We start from the raw sequence: 18,920 nt of genomic DNA, 5'->3' as shown, positions 1-18,920 counted from the left end.
GGCATCTCTCAGCCAAGACCACCCAGATTGGAGAGTCAACTACAAAAGTACAAAATGCTTCAGTCATCTGACATCTAAGATGGTGACCAGACACAAACAACCAAAGGAGTGTACAAAAACCTGGACATCCTGACCATCCACACTTGTGGTAGGATTTGCACAGTTCTGAAGAAACGTCATAACTGCCTCAATGTTAACTCTCTTTCTTTCTCCACAGATGTTACCTGACCTGAGTTTCTCCAGTTTGGTTTATTTGCAAATGGATCTCTAGATTATAAAATTGTCATCATGATCCCAAGGGACTGCCTAAGAAGAGAAATGAGCAAAATTTGGCTTTTGACAATTTTAAAAATGAACGCTAAATTTAAACAAGTACTTAGGTTTATACTTTGCCTTTCTTGACCTCAAGATGTCCCAACAATTTAGATTATTGAAAATTATTTTATTCTGTGATGGGATGTGAGCTTTGCTGGTAAGGCCATAATTTATTGCCGATCCTTATTTGTCCTTTTGAGAAATTGGTGGTGCTATCAAGTTGTCTCGAGTACTTCTGAAGTGGAAGGCAGGAAACAAGAACTAGTTTGTAAAAATGATAGGAGGAGAGACTGTGTATGGTCCCTTTAAGAGGTAATGGGTGGCGCGGTGGCTCAGTGGTTAGTTCAATTCCTGCCTCCGGCATCTGTGTGGCGTTTGCACATTCTCCCCGTGTCCGAGTGGGTTTCCTCTGGCTGCCCTGGTTTCTTCCCACAGTCCAAAGATGTGCAGGTCAGGTGAATTGGCCATGTCAAATTGCCCACAGTGTTGGGTGCATTAGTCAGAGGGTAATGCATGTGGGTGGGTTACTCTGTGGAGGGTCTGTGTGGACTTATTGGGCTGAAGGGCCTGTTTCCACACCATAGGGAATCTGATCTAAACATTCCTGAAAGAAGGATTACTGGAACAAAGGCATTTATGATTGAAGAGACAAGGGAACATTCTGGAAGAGACATCCTGTATGGACTTTGAGAATCTAATTTTTAATTTAGTTGTCTTATTACTTAGGTTTGTTGGAACAGCCTACCAGCAAAATTTAATTCTGTAAGGGAATTATTAGTAGTTAGGGTGAAATTGTTTGGTGTGTTAGTAATTCTGTTAATTTGTTCACTTTTAGTGTTAAATAAATAAATTGGTACGTGTTATTTATAAAGCAAGTATTGGGGATTCCTTTCATTTAACCACACTTTTTAACAGATTGTAGGGGGCAAGGTGAGTTTCTCTGGGTGTTGCAGGTTTAATTATTGGAAGGAAACTTATTCTTCTTCATAAAGGTTAGGGTTGGTGTCTAATTTTAATTATCGGGGGGGTTTGACACTTTCCCCTTTTTCACAGTAGTGAACTTCCTTCTTGAACTCCTATACTCGATGTGATGTAGGTAGACTCGTAGTGCTGCTAGGAAAGAGTTTGTGTGAGTAAAGAAATGGTGACATAATTCCAAGTTAAGATCTCATTTTTCAGAAGAGACGTGCAAGTGGCAGTTTTCTCCACATGCCTGCTGGATGGTAGAGATTGCAGGTTTAGAAGCTACTGTTGGTAAATCCTTGGTGAGTTGCTGCAGTATAATTTGTAGATGGTACACACTGCTGCTATTGCACGTTGTTAGCAGAGGGAGTGAATGATAATGTGGTGGATGGGATATCAGTCAAGTGTGTTTGTGTTGTTACTGTTGTAATGTGGCAGCTAATTTGTGCACAGCACATTCCTCAAACAATAACTAGATAATCTGTTCAAGTATTGGTGAAGGCACAGGAGAATTTCCCTGCTCCTCAAAATAACAACGAAGGATTGAGTTTTTTGAAGAAGTAACAAAGATGATTGTTGCAGGCAGAGTAGTGGATGTGATCTGTATGGACTTCAGTAAGGCGTTCGACAAGGTTCTTCATGGTAGACTGTTTAGCAAGGTTAGATCACATGGAATACAGGGAGAACTGACTCGAAGGTAAAAGACAGCATGGTGGTGGAGGGTTGCTTTTCGGAATGGAGGCCTGTGACCAGTGGCGTGCCACAAGGGTCGGTGCTGTATCCACTGCTTTTCGTCATTTATATAAATGATTTGAATATAGGAGGTCTGGTTAGTAAGTTTGCAGACGACACAATTGGAGGTGTAGTGGACAGTGAAGAAGGTTACCTCAGAGTACGACAGGATCTTGATCACATGGGCCCAGGAGTGGCAAATAGTTTCATTTAGATAAATGTGAGGTGCTGCATTTTGGAAAGACAAATCGGGATAGGACTTGTACACTTAATGGTAAGGTCCTGGGAAGTGTTGTTGAACAAAGAGACCTTGGAGTGCAGGTTCACAACTCATTGAAAGTGAAGATAGGATAATGAAAGAAGGTGTTTCGTATCCTTTTTCCTTTATTGGTCAGAGCATTGAGTACAAGAGTTGAGAGGCCATGTTGCAGCTGTACAGGACATTGGTTAGGGCACTTTTGGAATATTGATTACAATTCTGGTCTCCTTCCTAGAGGAAGGATTTTGTGAAACTTGAAAGGGTTCAGAAAAGATTTACAAGGATGTTGCCAGGGTTGGAGGGTTTGAGCTATATTGAGAGGCTGAATAGGCTGGGGCTGTTTTCCCTGGAGCATCGGAGACTGGGGGATGACCTGATAGAGGTTTGTAAAATCATGAAGGGCATGGATAAGGTGGATAGGTAGTCTTTTCTCTTGGTTGGGGGAGTCCAGAACTAGAGGGCATAAGCTTAGGGTGAGAGGAGAGATTTAAAAAGAAACTTAAGGGGAATTTTTTTTCATGCAGAGGGTGGTGTGTGTATGGAATGAGCCAGAGGAAGTTGTGGAGGCTGCTACAATTACAGCATTTAAAAGACAAGTGGATTGGTCCATGAATAGTAAGAGTTTAGAGTGATATGAGCCAGGTGCTGGCAAATGGGACTAGATTAATTTAGGGTACCTGGTTGGCATGGACAAGTTAGACCGAAGTATCTGTTTCCATGCTGTACATCTCTTTGACTCTATGACCTTTTACCTTGCAAGAGAAAACTGATCTGTGGCTTACTATTGTCAGTGAAAGAGAGCCTCTAATACTGAGCACTCCTTCACTCGTGACAGCGATATTAGTCTGCATTTTGTGCTCAAGACTCTGAAGTCAAGCTTTCCCCTCTTGTGTTCCGATTTGAAAGTGGGTGCTACTTTGTAAGCTATGGTTGACAGGGTTAGTCATTTGAAGCATTGTGTGCAGGCTGCTAGAATATGTATTATCGCTATTTCAATGGAGTAGTCATGTTCCTAACTGGCCAGAGATCAAAGAAGATTTGAGTTGAAATATATTGCAATGTTGCTAATTTGTATGGAGAATTTCGGATAGTTCTTTCATTAAAGACTGTGAAGCAAAGCATCTCACTCTGGAGAATGCTAAATGAAACCATCCCTTTCCATCCCTTCATCTTGATGCCATTCCCTGTCACTCACTCCTTGAATGTCATCCTACTCATGTTCCCAGCCTACTACATCCCTGTACTGACCTTTGACATGTTATTCGTGCTCATGCCAGCCATCCCACTGCAGCATTTCCTTGGCTGTCATTTTAAAATGGATCTAATTAAAATTCAGTCAGATCAGCTACATCTGAACTAAATGCAGGCCAGCGCTGACTCAAAAAACATTGTTGTTTTAACAAGCAGGCAAGATACTGCAGGAACTCAGGTCTGGCCACATCTGTGGAAAGCGAAACAAAGTTAGCAGTCCACTGTGAAGACTGCTAAGCATTGAATCATTCTTCTGAGGAAGAGTCATGCTGGACTTGAAGTGCTTACTCTGTTTCTCTCTCCACAGATATCTAGCATTTTCTATATCTGTTCTGGATTTCCAGCATCCAGAGAATTTTGTTTTTATTATGATCATTGCTTTGTTCTTCCTTACTATTGTAGTAAGGAGGGGTGTATCTACCTGGGTTAGTCAGGGTTTCAGCAATCCAGCTACTGATTCATCAGTACTCCTGCGTTGGTCACAATCTGACTGTTTCACTGAGTCGACTTTTAAGTAATGCTCATCTATTTCCCAGCTGCTGTACCTCCTTTCCACCGGAGGGAGGTGAGAGGAAACGTAAGAGCATGAGTGGGTCATTGACCCTTTGAGCCAACTCCACCAAATTGCTTTGGCGTGGTCTCAGTTCATTTTATCCTGTTCGCACCCATAACTTTTAACATATTTGTCTATCAAAAGTCTAATTCAGCCTTGAATAAGTTGAAAGACCTCCCCTCCACGCTCTGCGGAAGGGAATTCCACCCTCCGATTGACCTTCTGAGAGATTGATGTTTTCCTCGCTTCTGACTTATAAGGGTAACTTCCAATTTTTAAACAATGTCTCTTGATTTTTGTCTCTCCCCACAAGAGGAAGCATCTACTGGGGCATGCACCCTATCTAGTCCCCTCAACATTTTGCTTCAAGAAGATCACCCTTCATTCTTCTAAATTTCAGTGTTCCACATTTCCTCAGGTGGTAAGTCCTAAATCAACTAAACAAATGATGAATGCTCATATATGTGCACTACTGCTTTTAGAAGAAAACAGCATTCATAGCTCGGCCATAGAGTGGCACAACACGGAAACAGACCCTTCAGTCCAACTCGTCCGTGCCAACCAGATATTCTAAATTAATCCAGTCTCCCATTTGTGAACATTTAGCCCATATCCCCTAAACCCTACCTGTTCATGTACCTATCCATGTTGCTTTTAAATCTAATTATGCCAGCCTCCACCTCTTCCTCCTGGCAGCTCATTCCATACATACACTAACCTTTGCATGCAAAAGTTGTTCCTTCGGTCCCTTTAAAATCTTTACTCGATCATTTTTTAAAAAAATTCTATCATGCTTCAAGTACAAACTGTAACTTTACGTGGAGGCAGTGACAAAACTACCATTGATAGCTGCACATGTCATGTGCTCCAGGCTGCATTTGTTCTTACATGTGCTGGGTAACCTACTGATCAGTCAAAACACTTTGGGCAGAAAGTAACTGAGCTTTATTTTAGTTTGTCACTAGTTCGATTTCTAAGATTGTTCCTGGTGTTTACCCTTCTGCTTCTTTAGATTTACCTTTGCCAGGAAAAAGGTCAATTCTCCAGAACAACTTGGGGGCATACAGTAAATTGTGACCTTAGCAGTGATAGTGTATCACACGGAAGAAATTTTTAATAAAGACATTTTCATGCCACTTCATTGTTGGAGAGGAACTGTAGGAGTTAGCTCCCAGGCTGTATTTCACGAGTGTGAGACAGTAAAGGGCAGTGAGAGCACTGAACACTGACAGCTTGAATATTAATATTGAGGCACAGTATGCATCCTCTTTTTTTTCTTCTGCATCACGCTACAAGTCTATAAAACCATAAGACATAGGAGTGGAAGTAAGGCCCATAAAGTCCACTCCGCCATTCAATCGTGGCTGATGGGCATTTCAACTCCACTTACCCGCATTCTCCCCATAGCCCTTAATTCCTTGTGAGATCAAGAATTTATCAATCTCTGCCTCGAAGGTATTTAATGTCCCGGCCTCCATTGTGCTCCGTAGCAATGAATTCCACAGGCCCACCACTCTCTGGCTGAAGAAATGTCTCCTCATTTCTGTTCTAAATTGACCCCGTCTAACTCTAAGGCTGTGCCCAGGGGTCCTAGTGTGCCCAGGGGTCCTAGTATCCCCACCTGATGGAAACAAATTCCCAGCGTCCACTCTTACTAAGCCGTGCATTATCTTTAAGTTAATATTAGATCTCCCCTCAACCTTCTAAAATCTAACAAAAACAATCCCAGGATCCTTAGCTGTTCATCGTATGTTAGGCCTACCATTCCAGAGATCATCTGTGTGAATTTCTACTCTAGTGCCAGTATGTCCTTCCTGAGGTATGGGGCCCAAACTTGGATACAGTAATCAAAATGGGGTCTAACTGGAGCGTTATAAAGTCTCAGTAGCACATTGCTGCTTTTATATACCAATCCTCTTGAGATAAATGAAAACATTATATTTGCTTTCTTAACCACGGCCTAAATCTGCAAGTTAACCTTTAGAAAATCCTAGACTAGTACTCCCAGATCCCTTTGTACTTTGGCTATATGAATTTTCTCACCATTTAGAAAATAGCCCATGCCTGTATTCTTTTTTTCCAAAGTGCAAGACTTTTGCATTTGCTCACATTGAATTTCATCAGCAATTTCCTGGACCACTCTCCAAAACTGTCTCAATCTTTCTTAGAACTACCTGCCTGTCCACCTAAGTTCGCATCATTGGTAAGCTCCCAGTCCCATCATCCAGATCATTAATATATAAAGTGAACAGTTTGCTGTCATAGCTGCCATTCCTAAAAAGAACCTTTTATCCTAACTCTCTGCCTTCTGTCAGACAGCCAATCCTCAATCCATGCCAGTAGCTCACCTCTAACACCATGGGCCCTCAGCAGCCTTCCATGAGGCACCGTATCAAAGCTTTTTGGAATTCTAGATAGATAACATCCACTGTGTTTCCCTGGTCTAACCTACTTGTTACCTCCTCAAAGAATTCCAACAGGTTTGTCAGGCGCGACCTCCCCTTACTAAATCCATGCTGACTTGTTCAAATCTGACCCTGCACTTCCAAGAATTTAGAAGTCTTATCCTTAACGATGGGTTCTAGAATTTTACCTACAACAGAGATTTGGCTAATCAGCCTATAATTTTCCATCTTTTGTCTCGATCCTTTTTTGAACAAGGAAGTTACAACGTGGTTTTCCAATCATCTGGGACTTTCCCTGACTCCAGTGATTTTTGAAAGATCACAACCAACGCCTCTACTATTTCCTCAGCCACCTCCCTCATCTCTAGGATGTAGCCCGTCGGGTCCAGGAAATTTATCAATTTTTAGATCTTTGAGCTTTTCTAGCACCTTTTCTCTTTTGTAATGGCTACCAAACTCAACTCTGCCCCCGACTCTTCTTAATTGTCTACCTCCAGTGCAACTTAGTTACTGTTATTATTGGCTATTCTTTGCAGGTGATTATTTTCCATGACAGATGAAGCTGTCTTGGGAGTTGAAGGGGCACTTGGACATTTATCATGTGGGATGTCCACTCATGTATTATTTCAAGTCATGCCTGGTCCTTTTCCTCTGTGTTTTGTCGTTGCATCTCAAAATGCTGAGATCTCTCCTACATGGGTATACCTCCATCAGAGCTGAAAATGTGTTGCTGGAAAAGCGCAGCAGGTCAGGCAGCATCCAAGGAGCAGGAGAGTCGACGTTTCGGGCATGAGCCCTTCTTCAGGAATCCTCCATCTAGTATATCCATGCTTTGAGGTCATAGCTGCATCATCTTCTGTTGTCTTTTAATACATACTTAACACATTTATTTTCCATTGCCCTCTGCTGTGTTCTTCTCTGACTGAGCTAGCAAAAAACCTGTTGGGGGAGCCTGATATCTGATATCTTGTTACAAATGAACTTTTGTGGGAATTGCAATACATGTTGTGACTGGGCAATACACTCAGGATTAGCATAGCTTAAATCTGCATTATGTATGCACATAAGTGTGTTCACTGGACAAGTTCGGATAAAGTAAGTGCTACCACTTCCCTTTATAGTATTTAGCAAGTAGGTTCTTGTCACCCTGAAGAAGGTCTTATGCCCAAAACGTCGATTCTCCTGCTCCTTGGATGCTGCCTGACCTGCTGCACTTTTCCAGCAACCCCTTTTTCAGCTCTACCCTGTTCAATGTGTTGATCTCATTCTGTAAGCCAATGTCAGATGTTGTAGGGGTCAGAACAGAGCCTTTGGGAAGGGCCCAGTCAGTAGTAGAGTTTCAGATTTAGCAGTGTTAGATTTTGCTACATGATATCTTTTGCTTTGTGATCAAGGGGACTTGCAAAGTTGTGACCAAATCAGTGTTTTAACACTAATGTTGATGCAGTACTCAAAACCACAATCACACTGGATAAATGAAAGCATCCCTATTTTTATAAATGTTAATTACATTCACATTACTAGAGGGGGGAAAAGAAATTTAAAATTTGCATTCTGATTTTCTTTTCTTTTTTTTTGTATAGCCTGCATCTGCCAGGGGAATTGGCATTCAAGTAATTCACAGGTGGAATCAAATCCCCAAGAAACGACCTCTGCTAGTTCAGAAGTATGAATTTATTTCTGTATGAAGTATATATTTTATATCTTTGGTAAGATAAAGCATGTCGGTGTGAATTTATACAGATTTAAATATTTGCCACTTGTAGGAGTAAGAGAAAATTTCAGAAAGTAAAGATTTTTGTACCTGGAACAGTCTAAGTATAAGCAGAGGGAAGGAAAATTGGCAGAGGACAAACAGAAATAATAGCCCTTGAACTGTACAGCACACTCAATTTCACTATTATTTTTAAATGGGAAAACTGCAAACTTTTTAAAGTGGAGAAAGAGAGCAGGAACTCTTAGGCTATCTGTTTCATATGAGTTTTTGAGATGGTGCTGGAATCCATCGTCATGAACAGAGGGATGGCCACTTGGAAGGTACGTAAGCATATGAGAAAGTTGCCGTGGTTTTGTAGAGAGAGCCAAAGACGTGGTTATTAGTGTATCCCATTCAATGTTTGGAAAATTAAAATCTCAATGCAAAAGGTAGATGCATTTCAGGCCACCAGTTTTTTTTGCGCTCATCTGTCTCTGAGTAAAAAATGAGGTCTGCAGATGCTGGAGATCACAGCTGCAAATGTGTTGCTGGTCAAAGCACAGCAGGTTAGGCAGCATCTCAGGAATAGAGAATTCGACGTTTCGAGCAGTCTCTGCCTACTCTTTCCTTTATTAATTCTATCTTCATAATTCTCCATCTCGCTGCCTACTTGTTTTCTCTTCTGGTTTCGAGCCCCCTGCCACATTAGTTTAAAACCTCCCCAACAGCAGTAGCAAAACCTCCCCCAAGGACATTGGTTCCAGTCTGGTTCAGATGTAGACTGTCCATTTTGTAATAGTCCCACCTTCCCCAGAACTGGTCCCAATGTCCAACAAGCCTTGAAACCCTTGAAGCTGAGCAAATGTACAAATGCAACTGTGAAATCTTGGAGTAAAGAATTTATTTGCTGCCTTTAGGCTTGATCTGTTGGCTCTGCTTACAAAGTGTTGATATTACTAATAATGCCTTATTTTGCTTTTCAGTAAATTATTGTAAAATCCTTTTTTCTTCACTCTAGATACTTGCACAAACCCTACCTCATTGGCGAGAGCAAGTTTGATTTGAGAATTTACGTGTACGTGACCTCTTATGATCCTCTTCGGATCTATGTGTTTACAGACGGCTTGGTCCGTTTTGCAAGCTGCAAGTAAGTTCAAAAAGAGCAAGGTTAGAGAGTGGAAATGGATAATCACTTACTTGTAATTTGTGTCTGCTGGGGCTTGTGATGTAGTTGGTCTTGCCTGAAATGCTAATCTCCTTTTCTCAAAGGCATTGATATCTTTAAATTAAAGTTATAGAAAATATTTAAATTCATATAAACCTGCCTCACCAACTTCTGAGGTGGAATTCTGTCCTAAAAGGATGACCTCTAATATCTGAAACTGATAGGAAAGGTTTAGAAGGATATGAGCCATGTGCAAGGAAATGGGGTTAGCATTGATGGACATTTTGGTCGGCATGGCCAAAGGGCCTGTCTACATGTAGGACTCCTATGACTCTCCTCTCATAGTTCTGTGCTTGCTCGTCAAAATAAAGATCCTTTTCCTTTCACACATTCTAAGACCCTAAGTGTTTTTGATTCTTTGATTAGATCACGTCACGTTCTTCTAAAATCTAAACAAGAAGCCATGCCTGTCTAACCTGTCCTCATAAACAACTTGTTCATTCCCAGCGTCAATCTAATCAACCTCCCCTGAATAGTCTCTATTAGTGAGTTTTGAGAAGATTTGTAGCTCAAGTTGAGCTTCTGTATATGGTTTGCTAGCTGAGCTGGAAGGTTTGTTTTCAGACATTTCATCGCCGTACTAGATAACGTCATCAGTGAGCCTCTGGATGAAGCACTGGTGGTATGGCATTCCAACTATAACTCTATCACACTGACTTGGATCCCATTTACCACCCCCTGAGAAAAAGAACAGGAAATGCTGTCACCACATGAAATTACATCACCAACCCAAGGAAACCTAAACGCATAAATAGAAAATGGGCCATGCCACCAGTGCTTCATCCAGAGGTTCATTGATGATGTTACCTAGTATGGTGATGAAATGTCTGAAAACAAACTTTCCAGCTCAGTGAGCAAACTTACATCCAGTCTCCAATATGTTCACACTCTTTGCTAACTAAGGCGATCAAAACTACACTCACGCATTAGGATGTAGGTGAAATGCTCTCCATTTGACTGGATGATTCCAGCCTCAACAGCATTCTGCACTTCCAGTTCACAGCAGTCAGTACTGTAATAGCAGTGCAGTGTTGATTGGTATAATGTGCTTTGGTCTTTGGCTCTAATATTTTAATTGTAGGTCCCTCTGCACTGTGGGTAGTAATATTTTTTTGTTCTGCTACCCAGGTATTCGTCTTCCATGAAGAGCCTTGGTAACAAGTTTATGCACCTTACAAACTACAGTGTGAATAAACTAAATGCAGAGTACAAGCCCAACAGTGATGGAAAGCTCTGTCAAGGTCACAAATGGTAAGCATGTAGGTCTCCTGGGGCTCTAGCTTATGTTCAATTAGCCAATTGTGTGTTAATACCAAGAGTTTCTTGATTAGGTTTTGTGCTGCTGACTCTTTGTAGCTTTGTGGCATTTCAACAGTCCTTCCTTGGGTATTTCTCAACAGCAACCTAATTTCAAACTTTGTTGTTTCTCACTCTGCTTTCTCTCCCCCTTACAGCATATCTCATCTATTTTGTTTATGCTAAGATTGTGTACCTGTAAATTTTCTTTGGTTTTCTTACTGCTCTGCACAATATCCATCTTCCATGTATTTTTATTCTGCTGAAATTGAGACAGCATTCAAATCTCCTTGTCTCCCTTTTATCTTTCCTTTTCTACAACCTACAGACCTTTTTCCCAGTAAACCATTTCTGGGGTGTACAGATCAAAAGCTTTGTGGTTCAGTTCATGGCCTGAGTTGATGTTTCCCTGCTTCCCTATAGGAGCCTTAAGGCATTGTGGGCATACCTGAGTCAGAAGGGAGTGAGGACTGACCTATTGTGGGAGCAAATAAAGGATGTGATCATCAAAACCATTATTGCGTGAGTAATGAGAGGGATCTTAATGGGGAGCAACTATAAACTGCAAGAATTAAAGATTGTAACTAAATGTAGTCCTCCTCAAACAAAGTTAGCACCCATGTCGTGTACGTAGTGAGGAGGAGAACTTTTATGTTGGATGTCCTTTTAAAAGTACATTTTATCAAATTGAACATTGAGAAGACTGAAGCTAAAAATTCTCCCCTGAACTGCAACATCATATCCTATCCTGAATCTGTTTCTTTTTGTTTTGTCCAGCTGCTATCTGAAGCTAAACTGGTTGCTTTGCAGAATAATTGCTATTTGTGACAGATTTATTTGATCGACACCTTAGTTTATAGACCAAGGTTGCCTACTTTGTGATCTAACTTGGGTTCTCACCTCATTCAATCTCATGCCTTTATGATCTCCAGAATTGCCTATTCCAATTCTCACCTGTCTAACCCACTCTATCCTCTCCCTTCGTAAAAAGGTCATCCAAAACCTTTCCTGCCGCCGACCCTGCGTCAAAATGTACTATCAACCCTATCCATGCATCTCGTAATTTTATAGACTTCTATCAAGTCTCCCCTCAGCCTCTTGTGCTCCAGTGAAAAGAAGCAGAGTTTTTTTTCACCTGTCCTAGTTCATACCCTCTAATCCAGGCAACATTCTGGTAAACCTCTTCCACATTCTCACTAAAGTCTCCATATCCTTTCTGTAACGTGGTGACCAGAACTGAATGCAATACTCCACGTGTGGCCTAACTAAAGTTCTAGAAAGCTACAATGTGACATCCTAACTCTTGTACTCAGTTCCTTAACCAATAAAGGCAAGCATGCCATATGCTGCCTTCACCACTGTATCTACTTGCGTGACCACAACAGGGATTTGTAGACTTGAACCCCAAGTTCCTGCTGTTCAGAGTCCTGCCAGTAACTGTATGTTTTTCCTAACATTTGATCTCCCGAAGCGCAGCACCTCCCACTTAACTGGATTAAACTCAGTCTGCCATTTCTTTGCTGATAACTGCAACTATTCTGTATCTCACAGTATCCTTAGGCAACCTTCTACACCATCCACTACTCCACTGATCTTTGTATAGTCTGCAAACTTACTAACCCACCCATTTACATTTTCATCCATGCCACTTATATATATCACAAACAGCAGAGGTCCGAGTGCAAATTCTTGCAGAACACCGTTATTGATGGATCCCTAGCCAGAAAATTACCCTTCGACCACTCTCTGCCATCTCTGGGCAAGCCAATTCTGAATCCAAGCAGCCAAGTCACTGTGGATCCCATGCATATTAATCTTTTGGATGAACCCACCATGAAAAACCTTGTTGAAAGCCTCACCGAAATCCATGTGGTCAACATAATCTTCTCTACCCTCATTGATCATCACATCAAAATTCAGTCAAGTTAGTGAGACATGACCTGCCCCACACACAGCCATGCTGATTGCCCCTAATTAGTCATGCTTCTTCAAACACACACAACCTTATCCCTATGAATTCTGTCAAGTAGCTTCCCAATCACTGATGTGAAACTCACCAGTCTATAGTTTCCTGGATTATCCCTACTTCCCTTCTTGAACAGAGAAACAACATTAGCTGCTCACCACTGAGTAGCAAGGATACAAAGGTCTTGATGAAGGCCCCAGCAGTCTCCTCTCTTGCCTCTCTCAATATCCTAGTTAGGTACTATAAGGCCCTGCGGACTTATCCACTTTAATACTTTTGAAGAGATCCAGCATCGTTTCTTTCTTGATCTCAAAATACCCTAGCATATGAGTATGCGCCACACTACTCTCACTATCCTCCATACCCTTCTCCAGGGTTAATACTGATGCAAAGTATTCATTTAGGATTTCACCCACATCCTCTGCCTCCAAGCACAAGTTCCCTCTTTTATCCTTGTGGTCCAACCTTCTCTCTAGTTATCATATTGTTTTTAATGTATGTATAGAATCTTTTGGGGTTCTCTTTAACCTTACTTGCCAAGGTCATGGCCCCTTCTTGCTCTTATTCCCTGCTTGAGTTCTTTCCTGCTCCCTTTATATTCCTCAAGGGCCCTGCCGATTTTAGCTTCTTATTCCTTATATATGTTTTTTTCCTTTTTGACCAAATTCACAACATCCCTTGTTATCCAAGGGTCTCTTACCTTGCCATCCTTGTCCTTCCTTCTTACTGAAATAACCAGTCATGAACTCCCATCAGGTATTTAAACAATTCCCACATGTCAAATGTGGACATGCTGCATAACAACTCCCAATTAACACACCCTAGCTCCTGCTGAATACTGACATAATTTTTATACCTTCCCACAGATCCTGATTTCTCCTTCTTCATAGCTTGAACTTAACTTATAATTGACTTTGTGAAGTGCTTTAGGTTCAAAGATGTTGCCAGGGTTGGAGGATTTGAGCTAAAAGGAGAGGCTGAACGTGCTGGGGCTGTTTTCCCTGGAGTGTCAGAGGCTGAGGGGCGACCTTATAGAGGTTTACAAACTTATGAGGGGCATGGATAAGATAAATAGACAAAGTCTTTTCCCAGGAATCTGGGAGTTCAGAACTAGAGGGCATAGGTTTAGGGTGAGAGGGAAAAGGTTTAAAAGAGACCTAAAGGGCAACTTTTTCACACAGAAGGTGGTATGATTATGGAATGAGCTGCCAGAGGAAGTGGTGGAGGCTGATACAATTGCAACATTTAAAAGGCATTTCGATGGGTATATGAATAGGAAGGGTTTGGAGGGATATGGGCCAGGTGCTGGTAAGTGGGACTTGATTGGGTTGGGATATCTGGTCGGCATGGATGGGTTGGACCGAAGGGTCTGTTTCCATGCTGTACATCTCTATGACCCTATTATGCCACGTCAAAATCAGGTTCATTGAGAGGGGGAAGATTTTTAAAAGATATGAGGGGCATTTTTATACAACTTTTTTTTTTGATGGTTCACGTGTGGAAAATGCAGGTACAGTTACAGCATTTCTAAAATATATTTAGAATAGTACATAAATAAGAAACGTTTGGAGGGATATGGGCCAAGCACATGCAGGTGGGACTAGTTTAATTTGCGATTATTGTCGGCATGGACTGGTTGAACCAAAGAGTCAGTTTCCATGCTGTTATAACGCTGCTCATATAACAGTCCCCGTCCCTCCCCAACCCCCCAAACAAATACATAGTCGGGGGTAAATGGGTCTGGGTGGGTTACTCTGTGGAGGGTTGGTGTGGACTTGTTGGGCCAAATGGTCTGTTTCCACGTTGTAGAGATTCCATAATTCTATAATTTACTGTTCTGGGTCATGTTGGCTGGTTTAGATGGTAGTACTTGTGCTTCAGAACTGAAAGGTTACCTTTGTCAGATCTAAATATGTAAAGTTTAACTCTCCAGGATAATGGATCAGTGGTGCTAGAAGAGCACAGCAGTTCAGGCAGCATCCAATGAGCAGCGAAATTGACATTTCGGGCAAAAGCCCTTCAGGAATAAAGGCAGTGAGCTGGAAGCATGGAGAGATAAGCTAGAGGGGGTTGGGGTGGGGAGAGAGTAGCATAGAGCACAATGGGTGAGTGGGGGAGGAGAGGAAGGTGATGGGTCAGGGAGGAGAGGGTGGAGTGGATAGGTGAAAAAGAAGATAGGCAGGTTGGACCAGTCCAGACAAGTCATGGTGACAGTGCTGAGCTGGAAGTTTGAAACTAGGATGAGGTGGGGGAAGGGGAAACGAGGAAGCTGTTGAAGTCCACATTGATGCCCTGGGGTTGAAGTGTTCCAAGGCGGAAGATGAGGCGTTCTTCCTCCAGGCGTCTGGTGGTGAGGGAGCGGCAGTGAAGGAGGCCCAGGACCTCCATATTCTCGGCAGAGTGGGAGGGGGAGTTGAAATGTTGGGCCACGGTGCGGTGTGGTTGATTGGTGCGGGTATCTCGGAGATGTTCCCTAAAGCGCTCTGCTAGGAGGTGCCCAGTCTCCCCAATGTAGAGGAGACCGCATCGGGAGCAACGGATACAATAAATGATATTACCTCTCCAGGATAATGCTGTATGAATACTGTGTTTGAGGTACTATCCTTTAGCCAAGACAGTCTCTCGTAATGTCTTAGGTAAAAGTATTGTTCAGAGGAGCAGAGAGTGCTTGAGTCCTGGGAAATATTCTCCCTTTAGCCAGTGTCTCCCAATAAAAGCCAAAATTTATTGGCCATTCACCCCTTTGGCAATTGTATTAGTAACTGTCATATTTCAGAATACTTCCATCAATTAGTTGATCCATGCATGGTCTTATGTCCAGAGGGATTAAATCAAATGTTGTCTTCAGATGGGATCAGAAACTGATAAACGTTGGGGTGAGGATGCAAAGCTGTAATTAGCCCTCCATTTTGTAGCTCGCCTTTAGTTCTTATAATACTTGTGTTTGTACATTTATAATGGAGTCATTCTCTGTAGATCTGTTTTGCTGCAGTTGTTCTCTTCTTCCAGTGGTGATGCAGCACAGATTCACATAATAATGTCAGGGGGAGCAAGAGATATTAAACAGGCGGGTAGGAAAGCAGTTAAGCGAGGTTAAAAAGGTGAGTTTTTAATGAAGAAGGATTTTGCGGGAGAGAGAAATATCAAGCTGCGACAGGTTTAGCAGAAGAGTTTCAGACTTCAGGGGTCAACATTTGGATTTTTTAACCTGCTATCTTATATTTTTAATGTTTATGTATATCAGAGATCAGGGGAAGGGCAAGGCTGACTGGTTTTCTGGCACACTAAAATCTGATAGTTCTGTCAGCCTCTTTAATAGCAGATAATCTTGTTTTGGAGTTAAAATTTCATTTTGTTTTCATTGGCGATTGTGCAAAACTTGTACAATGGAAAGATAGAATCTATCGTTTGACAAATTTGCATTGGTGTCTGCAGAATTAAAGAGAATGTGAGAAATGGTGTTTTATAAGGACTGCACAGGATACCAGTTGGCAAGCAAAATGAATAGTTATTTAATGGTATGGTGAACTTTTAATAAAGCATTAAAGACTGCATTATGATTTTACTGTATTAATTACTGATTACTGAGTGGGCTCTATTTTGTGGTTTTTCTTCATAATTTGTATTGGTGTTATGTTGAGACACAGGCCATTCAACCTAGCTAGTCAAAGCAGATGTTTATACTTCACACAAACCTTCTCACGCTCCTAAATTGCCACTTCTCACCTTGCCCCTTTCTCCTGCATATATGTGCTATGAGTTTCAATAGCTTCTGCTTGGCACTGCAGACACTTCCCCATTCTGAGCAAACTTGTCAATACATCCCTCCTAAAATTCTTTGATTGATCTGCAATGGTCTTTTTTTTAGTTATGCCCTCTGTTCTTGACTTGCCTATAGCACTTCAAACATTTATTATTAGGTCTTCATCACTTTGAACATAGTGAGGATCTGAAAGAATGCATGCTTGTTCTGTTTTACTTTTTTCTATCCCATGAAAATAAAGCCATGAAAATAAACTAGCCTCCCTCTTGCATCAAGCTGGAATTCAGCAAAACTAAAACCTTTGTAATATGATTAATTGATTGGAAGCCCCCTCACTTCATTCCCTTGTGTATAGTGCAAAGTTTCCCAGTGGAATCCAGAAATAGATTACTATGAAATGTATCAACTGTAGAAAGAACATTTGATGCTTTCCAAGCTTAGGCCAGGAAATTGCTCTTGGACTCTGTCTAGGGTGAGAAAGGCAGTGGGACTATCTAATAATGTAAAGCATGCACATAAAAATTTGGAGACTTTTTTTTTAAAAGTTCCAAATTCTTCTGTCTTTGGAAGGTAAAGTTGAGGGTTTTTTAAAATTTGATCGTTATAACTGGTTTTGGTTTTTATAAATGATCTCTCTCCTGTTCTGCAGCTCTGAGTCTTACGTGAACAGCCAAATACATTTGTATGTACGGAGTCGTTACACTTGCCATGAGCTCTTTGGATTTGACATCATGCTTGATGAGAACTTGAAGCCATGGGTTCTAGAAGTGAACATCTCCCCAAGGTACCTGTATAATCATTTTGGTAATTAACCACCAGAGACATCAAATAGGAGCAAGACTAGGTCATTTGACCCCCTTGTAAAAAATGAGGTCTGCAGATGCTGGAGATCACAGCTGCAAATGTGTTGCTGGTCAAAGCACAGCAGGTTAGGCAGCATCTCAGGAATAGAGAATTCGACGTTTCGAGCATAAGCCCTTCATCAGGAATAAGAGAGAGAGAGCCAAGCCGGCTAAGATAAAAGGTAGGGAGGAGGGACTAGGGGGAGGGGCGATGGAGGTGGGATAGGTGGAAGGAGGTCAAGGTGAGGGTGATAGGCCGGAGTGGGGTGGGGGCGGAGAGGTCAGGAAGAGGATTGCAGGTTAGGAGGGCGGTGCTGAGTTGAGGGAACCGACTGAGACAAGGTGGGGGGAGGGGAAATGAGGAAGCTGGAGAAATCTGAATTCATACCTTGTGGTTGGAGGGTTCCCAGGCGGAAGATGAGGCGCTCCTCCTCCAGCCGTCGTGTAGTTGTGTTCTGCCGGTGGAGGAGTCCAAGGACCTGCATGTCCTCGGTGGAGTGGGAGGGGGAGTTAAAGTGTTGAGCCACGGGGTGATTGGGTTGGTTGGTTCGGGCGGCCCAGAGGTGTTCTCTGAAGCGTTCCGCAAGTAAGCGGCCTGTCTCACCAATATAGAGGAGGCCACATCGGGTGCAGCGGATGCAATAGATGATGTGTGTGGAGGTACAGGTGAACTTGTGGCGGATATGGAAGGATCCCTTGGGGCCTTGGAGGGAAGTGAGTGTGGAGGTGTGGGCGCAAGTTTTACATTTCCTGCGGTTGCAGGGGAAGGTGCCGGGGGTGGAGGTTGGGTTGGTGGGGGGTGTGGATCTGACAAGGGAGTCACGAAGGGAGTGGTCCTTGCGGAACGCTGATAGGGGAGGGGAGGGAAATATATCCTTGGTGGTGGGGTCCGTTTGGAGGTGGCGGAAATGGCGGCGGATAATACGTTGTATGCGCAGGTTGGTGGGGTGGTAGGTGAGAACCAGTGGGGTTCTGTCTTGGTGGCGGTTGGAGGAGCGGGGCTCAAGGGCGGAGGAGCGGGAAGTGGAGGAGATGCGGTGGAGGGCATCGTCGATCACGTCTGGGGGGAATCTGCGGTCCTTGAAGAAGGAGGCCATCTGGGTTGTGCGGTGTTGGAATTGGTCCTCCTGGGAGCAGATGCGGCGGAGACGAAGGAATTGGGAATATGGGATGGCGTTTTTACAGGGGGCAGGGTGGGAGGAGGTGTAGTCCAGGTAGCTGTGGGAGTCAGTCGGTTTATAATAGATGTCTGTGTTGAGTCGGTCGCCCGAGATAGAAATGGAAAGGTCTAGGAAGGGGAGGGAGGAGTCTGAGACAGTCCAGGTGAATTTCAGGTCGGGATGGAAGGTGTTAGTAAAGTTGATGAACTGTTCAACCTCCTCGTGGGAGCACGAGGCAGCGCCGATACAGTCATCGATGTAGCGGAGGAAAAGGTGGGGGGTGGTGCCAGTGTAGTTGCGGAAGATGGACTGTTCCACATATCCTACGAAGAGGCAGGCATAGCTGGGGCCCATGCGGGTGCCCATGGCAACTCCTTTAGTTTGGAGGAAGTGGGAGGATTGAAAAGAGAAGTTATTCAGGGTGAGGACCAGTTCAGTCAGTCGAAGGAGGGTGTCAGTGGAAGGGTACTGGTTAGTGCGGCGGGAAAGGAAGA

The 18,920-nt window shown here is 42.8% G+C and overlaps 1 protein-coding gene across 4 annotated transcripts in view; it reads left to right on the top strand.

The window, feature by feature from the left end:
- Positions 1-18,920, top strand: part of ttll4 (tubulin tyrosine ligase-like family, member 4) — a 110,734-nt gene that overhangs the window by 67,485 nt on the left and 24,329 nt on the right. For all 4 annotated transcript variants that reach the window (XM_060828251.1, XM_060828252.1, XM_060828253.1 and 1 more), the window contains exons 9-13: positions 8,062-8,144; positions 9,193-9,321; positions 10,528-10,650; positions 11,119-11,217; positions 17,074-17,208. In XM_060828251.1, the coding sequence (XP_060684234.1) occupies positions 8,062-8,144; positions 9,193-9,321; positions 10,528-10,650; positions 11,119-11,217; positions 17,074-17,208 (569 nt within the window). The remainder of the gene's footprint in view (positions 1-8,061; positions 8,145-9,192; positions 9,322-10,527; positions 10,651-11,118; positions 11,218-17,073; positions 17,209-18,920) is intronic.

This window comes from Hemiscyllium ocellatum, chromosome 7 (assembly GCF_020745735.1).
Source record: "Hemiscyllium ocellatum isolate sHemOce1 chromosome 7, sHemOce1.pat.X.cur, whole genome shotgun sequence".
NCBI classification, from domain to species: Eukaryota; Metazoa; Chordata; class Chondrichthyes; order Orectolobiformes; family Hemiscylliidae; genus Hemiscyllium; species Hemiscyllium ocellatum.
This window is presented reverse-complemented; position numbering and strand designations above follow the sequence as displayed.